This window comes from Trichosurus vulpecula, chromosome 5 (assembly GCF_011100635.1).
Source record: "Trichosurus vulpecula isolate mTriVul1 chromosome 5, mTriVul1.pri, whole genome shotgun sequence".
In the NCBI taxonomy this organism is placed as follows: Eukaryota; Metazoa; Chordata; class Mammalia; order Diprotodontia; family Phalangeridae; genus Trichosurus; species Trichosurus vulpecula.
Window position 1 is genome coordinate 45,853,897 of NC_050577.1, and position 16,787 is coordinate 45,870,683.

The 16,787-nt window shown below is 38.8% G+C and overlaps 1 protein-coding gene across 1 annotated transcript; it reads right to left on the reverse strand.

The window, feature by feature from the left end:
• Window positions 1–328: 328 nt before the first annotated feature.
• Window positions 329–14,468, reverse strand: CCK (cholecystokinin). Its single transcript, XM_036760883.1, has 3 exons — window positions 14,368–14,468; window positions 12,063–12,320; window positions 329–738 (listed from the first exon to the last, which is right to left on the reverse strand). The coding sequence occupies exons 2-3, from the start codon at window positions 12,316–12,318 to the stop codon at window positions 605–607; spliced, it is 390 nt and encodes a 129-aa protein (XP_036616778.1). The 5' UTR covers window positions 12,319–12,320; window positions 14,368–14,468; the 3' UTR covers window positions 329–604.
• Window positions 14,469–16,787: the final 2,319 nt, after the last annotated feature.

Genomic DNA, 16,787 nt, shown 5'->3' on the forward strand with positions numbered 1-16,787 from the left:
TCCATGAATTGTAGCAGTTAATGGATGTCTCAGGGGTCAACTTGCAAATGGAAAGGGGAAAAGGAGAACCAGGAAGGGCCAGGGTCACCAAAAGCTGTAGACTAGGAATATATGAGTTTAGGTAGAGCTGAATCTTATGGACTCCTGATTCTAGGGCAACATAGTCATAAAAAAGGGCAACCATTTCAACCTGGATTTGGACTGGGCTCCCAAGTACCCTCTGGAGGTCAATCACTAGAATGATCTTACAGGACCTTAAAATCTGTTCCTGGGGCTTAGACATTCATTGCCCCTATAGTTCATTGCTAAACAGCCAACAAGACCAGGCTAAGAGGAGTGAATGAGATTTTAATATCATATCAACTGTGTAGGACCAGAAATCATAGGGAAAGAAAACGAGTTTTTTCCTTTCTTTTGGAAAATTCTGTATATATGTATATTACATCATACAGTTTTCCAGGTAGATTTTTTACATTGAATACTTAAATATATGTGATGCATATTTAAAACATCAATTGGTTGAGATGACAAATGATTTGTCTTGTTAACATTATTTTTCTGTGGAGAATGGTGAGGTTAGTTTCCAGATGGGCTCTGACTTTCTTCAGGAGGAATACTCGTACTCCTCAGCACTGCGACGCCCAAAATCCATCCAGCCCATGTAATCCCTGTCATTTATCCTGTGGTTGGGGTCAATGCTCTGGAGGTTTTTGATGACTGGCATTCGAGCAGAAGAACCTAATAGGGTGAGGAGAGGGAAAGAACCAAAACCAAATCAATCCATCTATGAATAAGCATTTTGTTAATAAGTGCCATGCACAGTTCTAGGTGTTGGGAATACAAAGACAAAATGAGACAGTCCCTGCCTTTAAGTACTTACCTCATACATGGAACCACCAAACTTGTTGACTCTGCAAATGCAATTTTGAAATTATCTTTGCAGGACTCAAGACCTATAGTTAGAACCCAGCAGTTTCTCTTGAAGCATGCACTTCCACTGAGCCCACGCTAAATAATACCAGGTAAGTTATTGTTGGTACCTAGAATGAGAGGGTCTTTTATGCCTTCAGAATCTTTTCCTGGATTAAGCCCTTGTATCGCATGTGTACACACAGCAGACCCAAAATAGTTTGAAAATGCATGAAATGGGACTGAGAGTATCTGGGTCTCTAACATCGACCTTAGTGAGCCTTCTTCTAAACTTTCTAATCAACAACCAATCACTACTTTTTAGGAGCCAGACATTGGTACCAAGCTAGAGTGGGTATGCACTAACAGATTGAGAGTATGATGAGCCCAGTAATGAAAGCTTTGGTCTTTCATAAGAATCTTTGTACCAAGGGCAAGTATCATGAAGTACTCCCTTAGTTGAGTGAGGGTTGGGAGTGATAGAAAGCAGAGACCCTAGAACATAGGCTGCTGGTGATCCAGGTAAGATATTTAGTAGATTTCTATTTTAATTAATTATTGATAACTAATCTGCTAAAGAATTCCAAATGCTGCCAACAACTTTTAACTTTGTGACAAAGCCTTGATCATCCCACCTTAGTTACAGATTCCACACTAGGTTTTTCTTTCTTTGTTTCTTTCTTAATTTCTTTCTTTGTAGGTCATAGTTTGCCTTTCTTTTTTTTTTAAAATCAGTAATCTAAAGTGAACATTGCTAAACACGAGGTTCTTTTGATCACCATTTATAGGAACTGCAGCATCTTCTTGGCTCTGTTTCAGAAACCACATATGGCACAGAACGTTCATTTCCCAGTAAGTTAGTTTTGTATGTCACCAAAACACCAACTGTATCCTCTTGATGAAATGTCAAGCCTCCAACTTCAGAAACTACTCACTCAAAAAGGGGATCTGATTTTGCCTCTAAATTACATAGATGTCCAGCAGCTGTACTAGAGCAGGATTCTGAACCTCTATTGGATCATGGATCCCTTTGTCAGTATCTGGTCTTTAAATGCATAAAATAAACCACATGGTATTAAAAAGGAAACCAGTTATGTTGAAATATAGTTATCAAAAGACTAGAAATAAACAGTAAAAAAACCCACAACTCTAGGTTAAGAACCCCTGATCTACAAGGAGACTTTTCTATGCTTCCAGGCAGGGTGTTCTGGAACCAGCTCTAATCAGCTGGGGAAAGCCAATTGTTACATTTTCAGCATGAGGATTTACACCAGGGGTGGGGATGCATGTGGCCCTCTAGTAGCTTAAGTGTAGCCCTTTGACTGAATCCAACCTTCACAGAACAAATCTCATTATTATTATTAATTAATCAATATTTATTATTGGTTATATTATATGCTATACTTTTATTATTTATATAAATATAATAGATTATATAATCTAAATGTGATAAATAATATGTATATTATATATTCTCTATTTTATTAATATTTACAATTAATATATTATTATTCCATTATTACACATTGGAAATCAGCAAATGCTACAAATCAGGACTTGATTTGTTGTTTTGTTGGTTGTCAAGACTTAAGAAAGTTATGGAGAAATTTGAAATAATGTAGATTAAACTTAAAAATGTGTTGTGGATTTTCAGAGAGCTAGCTGTCAGACATTTACCCACACAGATTCTTCCCACTCTATTTCTCAACCTAAGAGAGCAAATTTCTATAGTCTTCAAATAATTCAATGTCAACTACTGTAATCTCTTTTTTTGACACATAAATATTTAAGCTCTTCAAGCTTAAAATTGTACTTAAACTTTTAGAAAACCCTGTATACATCATAATAAAACACTCCCTTTGAATCATTAGAAAGATGACATGCGCCTTGGCTCAACTTCCAATCAGTCAGTCAACCATCCAATAAGCATTTAGTAAGTACCCACTGTGTGCCAGAGATTGTGTTAAGGTGTTAGAGGTACAAAGACCAAAATGAAATAGTTCTTGCCCTCAAGGAGCTTGCATTCTAGTGAGGGAGACTGTTTGTTGTTTGTTGTTCATCCTTCATTCTCAAAGAGGACCAATGCCATCATCTATACATAAATAAGGATACATTAAATTATATATGTTTATAAATATACTTAAAAGTAAAGGGGGAGATACGAACATGGAGGAATCAAGAAGGAATTCATGTTAGAAGTGGTGCTTAGGATGAACTTTGAAGGAGACTAAGAATTCTAAGAAGTGAAGGTGAGGAGAGGAGAACATGGGAGAAAGCCTATGCAAAGACACAGAGATGGGATGTAGTATGTTGTGTGTGAGAACCAGTGAGAAGCCTGCTTTAAATCTACAACTGGAGGAAATCTCTCCCCATATCTCTAGATCTCTGTACCTGCCTATGTGTATCTCTGTAAAACAAATGTGCCAACTCTTGCCCATGCAGTCACTTTTGGGGGTTCCAGCACTTCCAAAGTCTGAGATAGGTGGCAATGTGGATATTACCAATGCTTATACCAAATGAGAAATGCCTAGAAGACGGTCAAGACCCCTGTCTCTAGGTTGGGTGTTCCCAAGAAGAATTTGTATTGCAAGATTTCTAGATTCTATTAGGAATCAAACATGGCAGTCTAGGTGAATGGTCATCACTGCCTCATTGAGGCAGTTGTGTTGTGAAAGTTATCCTTGGAATACAACCCCAGGGCCAAGCACACCATCATTCGAAGGCCTCCAGACACTGGTCTTTAGGTTCATAGTTCACCTAAATCTCCATGGGTTATGCTGATAAGATCCTTTGGACCATCACGCTCAACTAAAAATATAAGGTGAAGTTAGGAGGAGGACCTATAACTTTTTTTCTGTTTTTAAACTGGGTCTTCAAAAGCCAAAATAAAATTTTTTAAAGAGGCAAAATAAATAGACATTTCTTCCCCTGAATTTTTCTGGTCCTGTCCTGGTCTTTGACATTCTTTGTCCAGCACGCTTGTTACAGTCTCTTTTTGGCTTCAGTGAATATAGCCTCTCCAATCTACTCCTCACCTAGAGGCAGGCATCACTTTACTCCCTTAGGTGTCCCTTAAACCCCATAGTTCTCAAAATCCAGTAGAGGCTCTTTTTTGCTGTTAGAGACGAATTAGAAAGTCTAATTTGGGGCTTTCAGACTCTCTTCCTCACTTAGCCCAATTTACCTAAATATCTTATGATGCTAGATCCCAGTTCATAGGCTTCCTGCCATATAGTCATCCTTATTATGATTTTTAAAAACTCAACCCTATTAACTAAGCAAATAGTTATTAAACGCTTTGTAATTACAAGGTTCTAGTTGGAGATAGGCAGCTGAAAATACAGCCTTGGCTCTCCAGTAGGGTACAATCCAATCCAAGTGCAAGTTGGGGAGAGGGGGAGGGTGAATCAAAAAGGGGATAGTTATGACACTAATTAAGCAGCAATTTGTATTGGGAACTGTTCTAGAAATTTCTAATTTAACATATGGTACTTACATGATAATACTATTATTAACAGAGGGCACCTAGGGAAGTGCAGTAGAGAGAGGCTGGGCCTGAAGTCAGGAAAACTCATCTTCATGAGTTCAAATCCAGCCTCAGACACTTACTAGCTGTGTGACCCTGGGCAAGTCACTTAACCCTGTTTGCCTCAGTTTCCTCATCTGTAAAATGAGCTGGAGAAGGAAATGGCAAACCACTCCAGTATCTCTTCCAAGAAAACTGCAAATAAAGAGTCAGACATGGCTGCATAACAGCAACAACCAGTGCTTGGTACATTTTTGTTGTTGTTCAGGCCTTTTGGTCCAGTCTGATTGCTCTTCATGACCCTGCTTACATAGCAGGCTCTTAATAAATACTTATTGGCTGACTATCATCTCCATTGTACAGATGAGAAAACAATCTCATGGAGATGTTGTGACTTACTCAGGGTCATGCAGCTATTAAGTATCAGAAGTAAGATTTTAACTCAGATCTCCATACTTAAGCTTTGACATCCCTTCTATTATAATACATTTCTGTAAAGTATAAATATTTCTGGATATTTTAAAATCACCTGTAGGATTGTTCATTACATATGTGCATTATTTGTACACATATATGTTTACGTGTATATAGGTATATATATGGCATATCATATATGAGACAGCTCAGTGGCCCAGAGGACAGAACACCACCCCCATCCCATCCTACACCCCAACTGATTTCAAATTCACCCTCAGACACTTAATTAGCTATGTGACCATGGGCAAGTCTGCCTCAGTTTTCTCATCAGTGAAAAGGGAATAATAATAGAACTTATTTCCCAGGATTGTTCTGAGCCTATAAATGAGATGATATTTATAAAGTGCTTTGCAAACTTTACAGCATCATAGAAATGCCAGTTATTGTATTTGCTTTTATGTGTTTTTGTAGTTTTGTAGTTCAGGGGTTAGTAAGCTGGGGTCTGGGAACCTATTTCTGAAAATGTTTTATAATAACTGTTATTTCATTACAGTTTTCTCCTTGTAATCCTTTGTGTTTTATTTTATGCACTTAAAAACATTATTCTGGGAACCACAGGCTCCACTAGACCACCATAACTCAAAATAAGGTGAAGATGCCCTGTTAGTGTTTGTGCTTCTTTGTTCACTTGTTTCTCTAGAACAGGAAGAATGGCTCCCAATTGCCCCCTCCCTTCTACTTCCAGCATCTTCAGGAAGATACTGCAAGCCCAGAATACATATAGTGGCTGCTCATTATGAGCTGACAGGTAATTAGGCATTTCTTAGTTTTATCCCGTAAGATTCCTAAACATGCTTGGCTAATCCTAAAAGCCATAATGATTAAGCTAATGCACTTTAAATATTCTGATATTGGAATGATTGCTTCCCAGTGGAATTGAACTCCTCAGTTGGTTAAACACTATTTTTAAAAAAAAAAAACACCATAATGGGTACAATTCTTTTCTGAAGAAAGTAGTTTTTAAAATATTATGTAAGATGAAATGCCCAGGAATGCTAATAACATTCACAGTAAAGTTGATAGGGAAGTAATACTGTTTTTTTTAATAATCCACTTTAGACATTAAATTCCACCAAATGGTAAAAACTGAACTGGCAGGCAGAAAAAACATCTTTTAAAGATCTGAGTTAAAGCCTTGCAGGAGCTGAGAGATTCCCATATAGAATTCAAAAGATTGAATTGGAAGATGAAAATATGGTTTCTCCAGAGAACATGCAATATCCCTCATTTATAGGATGCTTGGTAAAAATGCTTTCCTCTTAGCAGCCTTAAAGGTTCTCAGAGCAAGCATTATTAGCCTCATCTTACAGAGAAGAGAACAGCCTCAGAGGAATGAACTGATATATTTTTTAAATGACTCGTAAAGTGTTAAAGACAGGATGATCTGGATCTCCTGATTCCAATTCCAGGTTCTTTCTACTCCAAAACACTGTAAATGAGATGGTTATAACTTTTTTCACCCCTGGATTACCAAGAGGTATCAATCAGATCTGTGATCTTCTAGAGTTCTTAATGGTATACTTGGGACGTTAAGGGTGTATAACAAGATACTAATTTACATTCGTATAAGCACTTGAAGTTTAATAAAGTGCTTTATATAGCATCTCAATTATTTACTGTTCGTAACAGCCCTGGGAGGCAGGTGCTATTATAACCTACATTTTACAGTTGAGGAAACTGAGTCAGACAGAAGAGAATTGACTTGCTCAGAATCATACAGCCAGTATCTAATGCAGAATTTGAACTCAGGTCTTCCTGACTCCATGTTCACTTCATAATGGTTCTATCCATTGCACCATGGAGTTGCTTCATATTTTATCAAAATGCCCCTGACTTCATTGCATTATTTCTTTATATTTTAGTAAAGATCACACAGAGGGTGTTGATCAGAAGAAAGTAAGTTGCATTTCCTCATATCCATATAATGATTATTTCTCCAAAGGATGAAAGATATGATTTTATATTTGAAGATTTCCATATTCTAATCAAAGTAGTTTTGACTGCAATGGATATAACTCCTTCTATTGGTCAATATTAATGGATGCAAGCTGAACAAATCAGCTTAATAGCTTTATGTGGTGCAAACGAGAAGCTATTAATCTTGGGGGGTGGTAAACATATAATCTTTCTACTATTACTACCTGTTGACAAACAAATCCCTTCCCAATTAGCCTTGTTAAAAAAAAGGAGTAAATTTAAACACAGTTCATCACATTTAAGTATGTTAGGGTTTTTTTTTGTTTGTTTGTATATGGTTTCATCTGTGGGAGTGGGTCAATGAATAGGCATTTATTAAGTGCCTGCTATATGCCAGGCACAGCGCTAAATACTAGGGAGAGAAAGAAAGGCAAAAGACAGTTCCTGCCCTTGAGGAGCTCAATCTAACTCAGTTCAACATTTACTAAGTGTTTACTATGTGCCAAGGGCAGCTAGGTGGAGCCATGGTGGATAGAGCACTTGGCTTGGAGTCAGGAAGATGAGTCTTCCTGAGTTCAAATCTAGCCTCACACACTTATTAGCTGTGTGACCCTGGGCAAGTCACTTCACCCATTTAATTCAGCTTCCTCATTTGTAAAATGAACTGGAGAAGAAATGCCAAGAAACCCCCCCCCCCAAAAGGATCACAAGGAGTCAGACATGACTGAAAACAAATGAAATGAATGTGCCAATGTGCAAATGCCCTCCACTCTGCAGATCAGCAATGCAATCTTTAATTTATAGTCTGTGTGTGTGTGTGTGTGTGTGTGTGTATGTGTATAGCACTGAGAATTTAAACAACATGGTCACACATTTCAGAGGAAGGACTTGAATCCAGGACTTCTGGACCTAAGGTCAGCCTTTTAACAGATACTCCATTGCTGCCTCTCTTAGCTATGCTAACAGATCATAATGTTTATTTGTTCCATAAATAAAACACTGGGTTGAGAACAGATGGTCAACTCAGTCAGAATCTATAATTATGCAGCTCCCTGTCAATATTAGCCAATTTTCAGAATTTAGCTGTAACATATATAAGCTTGAGATTTGCTTTGCAAATAGGGTATTTATAGTTAGGATAAATGCCCCTCCGTGGGGGGGGGGGGGCTGACAAATCAAAATATCCCCAGTGACATTGCTTCTGATTCAAGCAAAGAAAATACCTTGTAATAAGAATGTGGGCTCAGTGGTTTTGGGGCAGGGCCAGGAATCCAGCACTGGAATTTTGATACTGCTATGGTCCTAGTGGGAAGGGTCATGGAGGAGTTCCCAAAGGTGCAGCTCATTTAGACTTTGCAACATAGACCAGGAAGGAATGGATGGGAGATAGAATACTTTCTAGGCCCTTTATCTGAGAGCGACATACTTTGCTTAATTGTAAACTCATATTTCTTTTACGTGCAACTTAGAAGTCTGAAATGTGAACCATCTTAGGAGACACAAAATATTCAGATGAACTGGGTGAGAGTTACATGTTGATGTTTCATATTAATTTTGAAGGCAAGCCCAATTTTGTTACTGAGTGACACCCTTGTAATATGGGCAACTTGTGTGACAAAGGCTACATTTTGCTGGTTTTACAAAATGATCTTACCCTTATGGCAAAAGGGATCAAGGATTTGCAAACAAGAGCTCCTAGCCTTGAGCCAAAAAAAGTGGTGAATGACGCTTCAGCTTCACATTAAGGAAAAGGATTAGGAGGGAGAACAGATTTAGATCTGGGAGGGGCCTCTAGTCCCTCCCCCTCATCTCACAGATGGGGAAACTGAGGACCAGAACGACTTGCCCAGTCACACAGCTAGGAAGTACCTCAAGCATCTTGTTACAGCTAATTAACCAAAAGCTTAGAAGACCACTAAAAAATTGATGCAACCCTTGCCATAGGATTTCTAAACTTCCAAATGGCTTAGCAGGAAGGGAAAATCAGCAGGCCACTCTGACCAATTTCCTGAAAGAGGAAGAAAGTCTGCTAAAGTGGAAACCTAGCTTCACCTTCTGACTCACAGTTGGCTAAAAGGGCTGCAATGAGTGGGAAATATTAAGAAAATTCTAGGAAGAGCAAATCCTCTATTTTTTCACTAGTGAGGTCATATGATGGGGATGTGGCTGTGATATAAGTAGAGATTTCTCACTGGACTCTGAATCAGAGGTGGAAGGGACCTTGGAAATCGGCTAGTTCTACCCATTCCTGAATAAGAACCTTCAGCAACAGACCCGACCAGTGGTCCTCTGACATTGACTTGAAGACCTTCAATGAGGAGGATGTCATCACTTCCTGAGGCAGCCCATTCTGGTTTGTTATTGCTTTCATTGTTGGGATTTTTTATTTCTTGATATTCAGCCTAAATTTGCCCATTTATGACTTTCACTAATGACACTTGATTCTGCCCTCTGGGGCCAAGAAAAGTATGTCTTACACCTCTTTCACAGGACAGCCCTTTCAAATACTTAAAAATATTTAAATACTTAAATATTTAAATACTTAATACTTTTAAATACTTTAAGCATATCACACATTCCCTACGTCTTCCCTTCTCCAGGCTAAAGATCCCCAGTTCCTCCAATTAATTCTTGTGGCATGATCTCAAGGACTTTTTTTTATCATCCGTGCTCCCCTTCTCTGCATGTTTCCTAGGTTATCAAAAGTCTTTCCTAAAATGCTGTACCCTAAGCTGAACAATACACCAGACATGGCCTCATCAGGGCAGAATTCAGCAAGCAGATCACCTCCTTATTCTTATACCCTTCTAAATTTTGCCCAAGATTGCATTATCTATTTTTTTTTCTTTTACTGCCATGACTCATATTGAGCTTGTGGTCCATTAACACCTCCAGATTCTTATCAGAGGAGGTGTGTTTTAGCCATATCTTCCCCATTAGTCCCAGTGAAGAGGTCTTAGGCTTGAATTATTGCTTTTTTACTTCCTACCTATGAGATCCTGAGTTAATCACTTCATTTCTCTGCCTTAATTTCCTTGCCTGTAAGCTGAGAGGGTTGGATACGGCTAACTTTTATGACCACTTTTGACTTTATACGAATACAGTCTCAGACTTAGTTCATGACATAGAAGGTACATATGGATAAAAGGAAAGTCACATGTAAATAGTCCCACTTGAAGTAATTACTAAAACTATTGACCTGAAGCATCATTGGCAAAGTAGATAGAAAGCCTCCCTAGAAACCAGGGAGATATGGGTTCAAGTCTTACCGCTGATATATATTGGCTGTGTGACCCTGGGCAAGTCACTTAACCTTTCAGTGTTCTGCTCAACTCTACCTCAAGGATGCCAACCTGCCTTGGTAGAGAAAGCTTCCTCATTCAGGAATTTCCTAACAGAGGTGTCAAACCCAAATAGAAATGGAGGCCATTACATATGAATCCCCATGGGCTGCACATTGGCTCAATTTAAAAATGTAGTATCATCTTGATAAATGCTTATTGAGTTGACAACCATAAAAGTTGGGAGACTGACTTGACCAAAGTCAGTCATAGGTCATAAGTGGTAGAACATCTAGATTCTCTGTTCTTTCCACATTGAGCTATGTGAGGAGAGAGATAGCACTGAAGTCCAGGACTCCTAGATCCCAGACCATGACTCTTTCTCTGAACCTAATTTATTTCCAGGGAATAAGTCAGGTGCTGGAGAGTTGATGGTTCATTCATCTCTTAGGGAATTGGTGAACAATCTCTATTCAACAGTAAGAAATAAATCATCAGATCATTTTGCGATGGTGATATCCTTTAAAGGTTTATTATTTAAAGAAACCCAAATATCCCTCTCACCCACAGACCATCCCTCTCAGCTTGGCAGAGAAGCATTCATTTAACATGAAACGTTCATTCCTTTTAATCCTTGCTTTGGTGAAATCTGACATAGAATAGCTTAATGTTCTAAGGGCCATTATTTCTGTCAAATCTTGTGAGCTTATCATAATTCACGTCTTGCTCAATGATTTTAAAGTCAAAATGCATAGAGATTGTATGATCATAGGTTTAGAGCTGGAAAGGACCTTGGAGGCCAGCTAGATTAATCTTTTCATTTTACAGATGAGAAATCAGAGGTCTAGGAGAGACAAAGTGGCTTCTTACATGGAGATTAAGAGGTAAGCCTAGCATTCAAACTAGGCAACTCCAGCTTTAGCATCCCTTTCACTGTACCACACTCACCCTATATATTTGGTTAAAAAATATGGATTAGGAGTTTTTTTATGACTCTACTCTATTTTCATCATCTGATGAATTAATTCAGTGTTGGTGTGAAAATATTTATGGAGGAAATATTAACATTTTCCGAGAAAGATCTGAAGCCTCCACCAATAAGCAATGTCAATATGAGAAAATGAATTACTAGTGGCTCTTCTTTTCATAGCCTGGACCTCTAGTTAGCCACTGAGCATCATATAGAACAGGGTTTTTTAAAAATTATTTATTTTAGATTTCCTTTCCCTCCTTTTATCCATTCATTCATTTATTTTCAACATTCTTTTAAAAAATTGAGTTCCAAATTCTTTCCCTCCCTTCCACCCCTTCCCTACCCATTGAAAAGGCAAGTAATCTATCAATTAGAATAGGGGTTTTCTTAACCTTTTTTTGTATCACAGATGGCTTTGGCAGTCTGTGAAGTAAATAGTATTTTTAAACACATAAAATAAAATAAAGAGGAAACCAAAGGCCAATGAAAATGAAGATGCAGTTTTTTTCTTTCATCCAAGTTCACAGACCCTCTTGAAATCTATCCACAAACCTCCAAGATGCCCATGGACCTCAGGTTAAGAACTGCTGCCAAATACCAAAATCTTTGCAGCACTCCAAGACTCTATTTCTTCATCTGTAATATGGGAATAATAAATAGGGCTTAACTCACTGGGTTCACCTTGCAAACCTCGACAATGTCTTCCAGCTTTAAATTAAGGAACATATGATTTTGTGAAACCTTAAAGGACTGCATAAACATCGGCAGCCATTATCATTAATTATTATTATTTCAGCACTTAGAATTCTATTAATGGTTATAGGTTTTGTTGTTGTTTGCAAAATATGTGTTGAGAAAAAAACTTATTCCTATAAATGTATTTACTTCTGAGTTTTCCTTTGGAACATTGCAAAAAAAAAAAAGCCTTGTAGAAATATTTGCAAGAGATGAGGGAGAAGAGGGTGAGGAATTCTGTTACCTTTCCTGGCTTGCTGGATGTACTTAGCCAGCAAAGCCCCGAAGTTGCTCCTGGAGTCCCCATTTCCATCAGCTCTCTGTAGAGGCTTCAGTTGACTGGGGGAGGCAAGAGCACGGACATGCCGGTGCTGAGCAGCCAGGCTCTGCTCCAGCTCAGAAGTCCCTGGGTTGGCATGGCTGGACTCTTTTGGCTGTTGTCCCAAGGAGCTTGCTGACAGGACAGCGAGGAGCACGCAAATGCTGAGGCTACTGTACATAGCTGCAGGAGGAGGGAAGGAATTCAGAGGCAGTTAGGGGAGAGGAGACTGCTATGCTGCATGAGCGGTAGAAAACAGAGGAAGACTGGTGGGAGACTACCCCAGGTAAGAGATAAGGAAGGCGGTGCCTGGTTACACTCTAGAGGAGCTTATGAGAAAGTACAAATAGCATATAAAAGACATTTTCAGGTGACGCTATGAGACAGACCCTTTACCTATAAAAGTGTCTTTTTATTGCCATTTGAGTCTACTGATCCTTTAATGGAATCAGGATTTTCCAAGTGGAAGGAATCCCAGAGATAAATCAGATCATCCAGCCTTTTTTCCTTTGTTTGTTCTTTCTCCAGTGAAATATATGTCTTGAGGGAATGCAAGGAGGCAGATTAAAGTACCTAGCACAGGGGTTTTTAAGCTTTTTGTGTGTGTCATGGATCCTTTTGTCACTCTAGTGAAACCTATGGGTCCCTTCTCAAACCAATATGGATTTTTTAAAAAAAAATTCATTTTGAAGGAAAAACTAAACTTCAGTTAGAGGTTAGTGAAAATAAAGGTGTGATCTTCCCCCCTCATCCAAGTTCATGGACCCTTTGGGGATCTATGAACCTCAAATTAAGAAACCCCGATCTAGACCAAACTCCCCATTTCCCAGATGAAGAAACTAAGGTCCAGAAAGGTTTAGTTTCTTGTCAAATGTTATATAGTTAGGAACTGGTTGAAGCCGGGACTAAAGCCTTGGAAGCAGAGGACCTGAGTTTAGATTCTAGCTGGACTGCTGAGTTACCTTTCTGACCTGGGGCAAGCCACAGGACTTCCTTGGGTCTCTGTTCTTCCTCTACAAAATGAGGAGGTTGAATTAGATAACCTATGAGTTCCATTTCAGTTAGAACTTCAGTTAGATCTGTGATTTTATAAGCCTGTGATTTCTCAGCTCAGAACTCCAGAGTTCTTTCATCTGTATTCCCTTACTTTCCAACTCCTGACTTTTTGACAAAGTACACTTTATAAAAAGGTAGGTGGCATCTCCCCCCCCAACCCTGCGCCCCATTAGAAAAGCTTCTATCTTTTTCTGTCTTTATGAGGAAACATTTAGTTTGAATGAAACATCCTTAACTAGCTTGGATGTACTAGACTAGCTTCATAGTGTGTGTGTGTGTGGGGGGGAGGGGGTGGGCAGGGAAAATGCAAAGACAGGACAGCAGAACCTTTGATAAAGGGAAGGAGAATTCTTTTTTTAAAAAGAAGATTTTATTCACTGGGTGAGACTCAAACAAAGAGCTTATTTCCCCCTTAGTTAAGAAACCATTAATTATGTTGGATTGAATTGGGAGGAAATGTCTCTGCTGCCTGTCTCTTTTAAAAAGCACCCGAGAACCACAAAATATCCCACTTACAAGTTTTTTTTTAAACAAACAATACACATGGTTTAGCACTGAATCATAATTATAATAAAGACCACATGCATCTTCATTAGAAATATGAAAGACTTAGAAGGTCTCACTAGAGATCAGAACACATACGAGAAGACTTTAATGGTCTATACTGGTTTCCTGGGCAAACAGGCAATTTTCACTTTCCCAGAACTGGAGTGCTTAATGGTATTTCCATAGTTACTTTAAACCTTAAAATCTTTCAGCATTTTTATTTGGGAAGACTTTAAGAGCCTTCCTGACCCTGCATGATATTCATCCAAATGATTTCAGTCCCATTTTAACGGACAGCTTTTACAGTATTTGATTATACTTATGAGGGAAGAGGATGCTAATAGCTTGAAGACTAAACTTTTTTTTCTTCAAAAACACAAGTCAATTTGACCCCACCAACAGCTTACTAATTGTTGTCATTAAAAATGCTATTTAAAATAATGTCATAATTTCTCATTTTGACTAAGCCAAAAAAGGAATAGTTAAAAATGCAGTTATAAAAATAATTTAAAACCATGAGAGACGTGGAAAATAGATCACCAGAAATACATGTCAACAGGCATTTCTATGATAAGTAAATGACAATTTGATCCCTCTCATGAAAATGAGCTAATTCAGAATTTCCTACCTTTAAAATATGATAGTAGCTTCCTATTTCGAGCCAGAGAGATGTGATGAGTGTCCAGGTTAGACAACTTATGGTGGTTTGGAAAAGCTGTCTCTTAAATAGTCCAGTCTGCTGCCGGTAGTAGTCATCTATTGACACAGTGCTGACGCAGATAGGAGATCAACACGTGCTCAGATTGATGCTATAGGGTCAGAACAAATTAATTTAACTACCTGAGGAAAATGGCCACTATATGTGTATATATGTATATATATACACACATACATATATACATACACACATATACACACACATACATATGTACACACACACACACACACACACATATATGAAGTGGTTAACTCCTCTCTTGCCAGAATTTATTCCCTGTCTTTCATTTTCTTCCTGTCTTCCTGTTTCTGAGTCTGCCCTTTGCCTTCCTCCCCATCTCTCTTTTTCTATCAAGACCACAAATGCCAGCTGGATTTCAGTGAATACGTTTTAGAGGTGTTTTGTTGTGAATAAATAAGGTCTGCAGGCATGTTCAATAATAAGTCTGTTAGAGATGCAAGTGAATCTTTGGGAGAGAAGCATGGGGAATGAGTTTCAGAAATTTGGGCATTCCAGTCTCAGGATCATTGTTGACTTTGCTTTCAAGGCTACTAGTCCTGTTCCTTGAGTCTTGCTAAGACTCAGTCCATGTTAGGTGCGGATGACCTTGGCACTCCTGGGTGTCTAGATGATCTCATAGAGTGAAGACCTTGTCCTAAGTTCCTTCTTCATAAAGGTGGAGATTTGAGGGTCAGGTAACAAAAATGGCTGGCATTTACATAGTGCTTTAAGATTCGCAAAGCATTTTACATATATTAGCTGCCTAACTCACAACAACCCTGGGAGGTAGGTACTAGCATCATCTCCATTTTACAGATGAGCAAAGTAGGGAGATTTGGCCAGGGTCACACATAGCTAGCATCTGAGTTGAGACTAGAACTCAGGTCTTCCTGAATCCAGTGGTAGTACCCTACCCACTTTGATACCCAGCCATCTAGTAGTAGTCTGGCAGAATTGAAGCAATATTTTGTAGGATAAGGAATCTTCAAACGCTTACCAGGATCACTAAGAAGGGCTAACAAGGGGCTGGTTTTGTTGGTCTCCAAGTCATCATCTTAATGGTAGCAAGGAATTTAGAATCTTATGTTCACTTAGCCTATGTAGGTACACTTTCATTCATTCTTTCATGTATTTCAAGCATTTATTAAATGTTTGCTTATTATGTGCCACTTACACCCAACAAGGTATTAGAGATCAACAGACAAAATCCAACCAGTCCCTACCTTCAAAGAGCTGACATTCTCCTGGAAGGAGGGAAGTGATGTGTGCCTAGATAAAATGCCTATCTTCAGCTTGGTAATTAAATCATTTTTAAGTGCCTACTGTGTGTGTAGAGGGCACCAGGCCTGACACTTAAAATACTTGCCCTCTTGCAGCCTTATAGTGGGGATGTCATGTGTCCACAGATACATAGAGTCCCCAAGAATACATGTATGTATTAACAGTTTATTTGGGCAACATTAGGCATGATATCCAGTATGAATGTTAGCTGCAGTGGAAGGAGTGCAATAAGAAGCCTGGGTGGCAAATCATGCTTTTGTCAAGAGGACGCTAGGTGGCGCCATTGTTCGTAGAGCATTGGAGTCAGAAAGACTTCCTGAGTTCAAATCCAACCTCAGACACTCACTACCTGGGTGACCCTAGGCAAGTCACTTAACCCTATTTGCCTCAGTTTCCTCATCTGTAAAAATGAATCGGAGGAGGAAATGGAAAACCACTCCAGTATCTTTGCCAAGAAAACCCCAAACGGGGTCCCGAAGAGTTAGACAAGACTGAAAAATGACTGAAGAACAAAAACTTGTGTTAGCAAGTTATTTAACCCTCTCTACACTACAGTTTCCTCAAGTGAAAGTTGAGGAAGTTAGATTAGATCTTCTGAGGCCCATTCCAACTCTAAATTTATGACCCATAGTGAGGGCAATAAATATATATATTTTTTTCAATTTATTCAGGTAACTCAGAGGAATCCTCCTATGAGTACTGGTTTAGAGGCAGTGAATTCCTATTCACTTTGACACTACCCATGTGACTGGGCAAATTGCTTAATTTCTCTGGGCCTCAGTTTCCTCATTTGCAAAAGGAGGGAGGTTGGACTATATGGATGATAATGTCCTGTCTGGCTCCAAATCTATACTTCAGTTATCCCAAGGATGGTACCCTTGACCAATGTTCCTGCTTCTAGCCTCCATCTTGGACGGCTCTTGGGTCCTATGCGTAGGATATTTTCCTTCTTCATTCAAGAAGTAACTTTTTCTCCCTCATCTACCCAGTCAGCTTAGCAACCCTTAGTTAGCCTACTGTCGTCAGATTGCTTTCACTTCCCTACATAA

What these genes read in the sequence shown, in the direction of transcription:
- CCK (XM_036760883.1), bottom strand. Translation starts at nt 12,318, where the DNA reads ATGTACAGTAGCCTCAGCATTTGCGTGCTCCTCGCTGTCCTGTCAGCA. An exon ending in CATCCAGCAAGCCAGGAAAG is followed by an intron (nt 739 to 12,062) that starts GTAACAGAATTC and finishes TCACCCTATTAG; the next exon opens with GTTCTTCTGCTCGAATGCCA.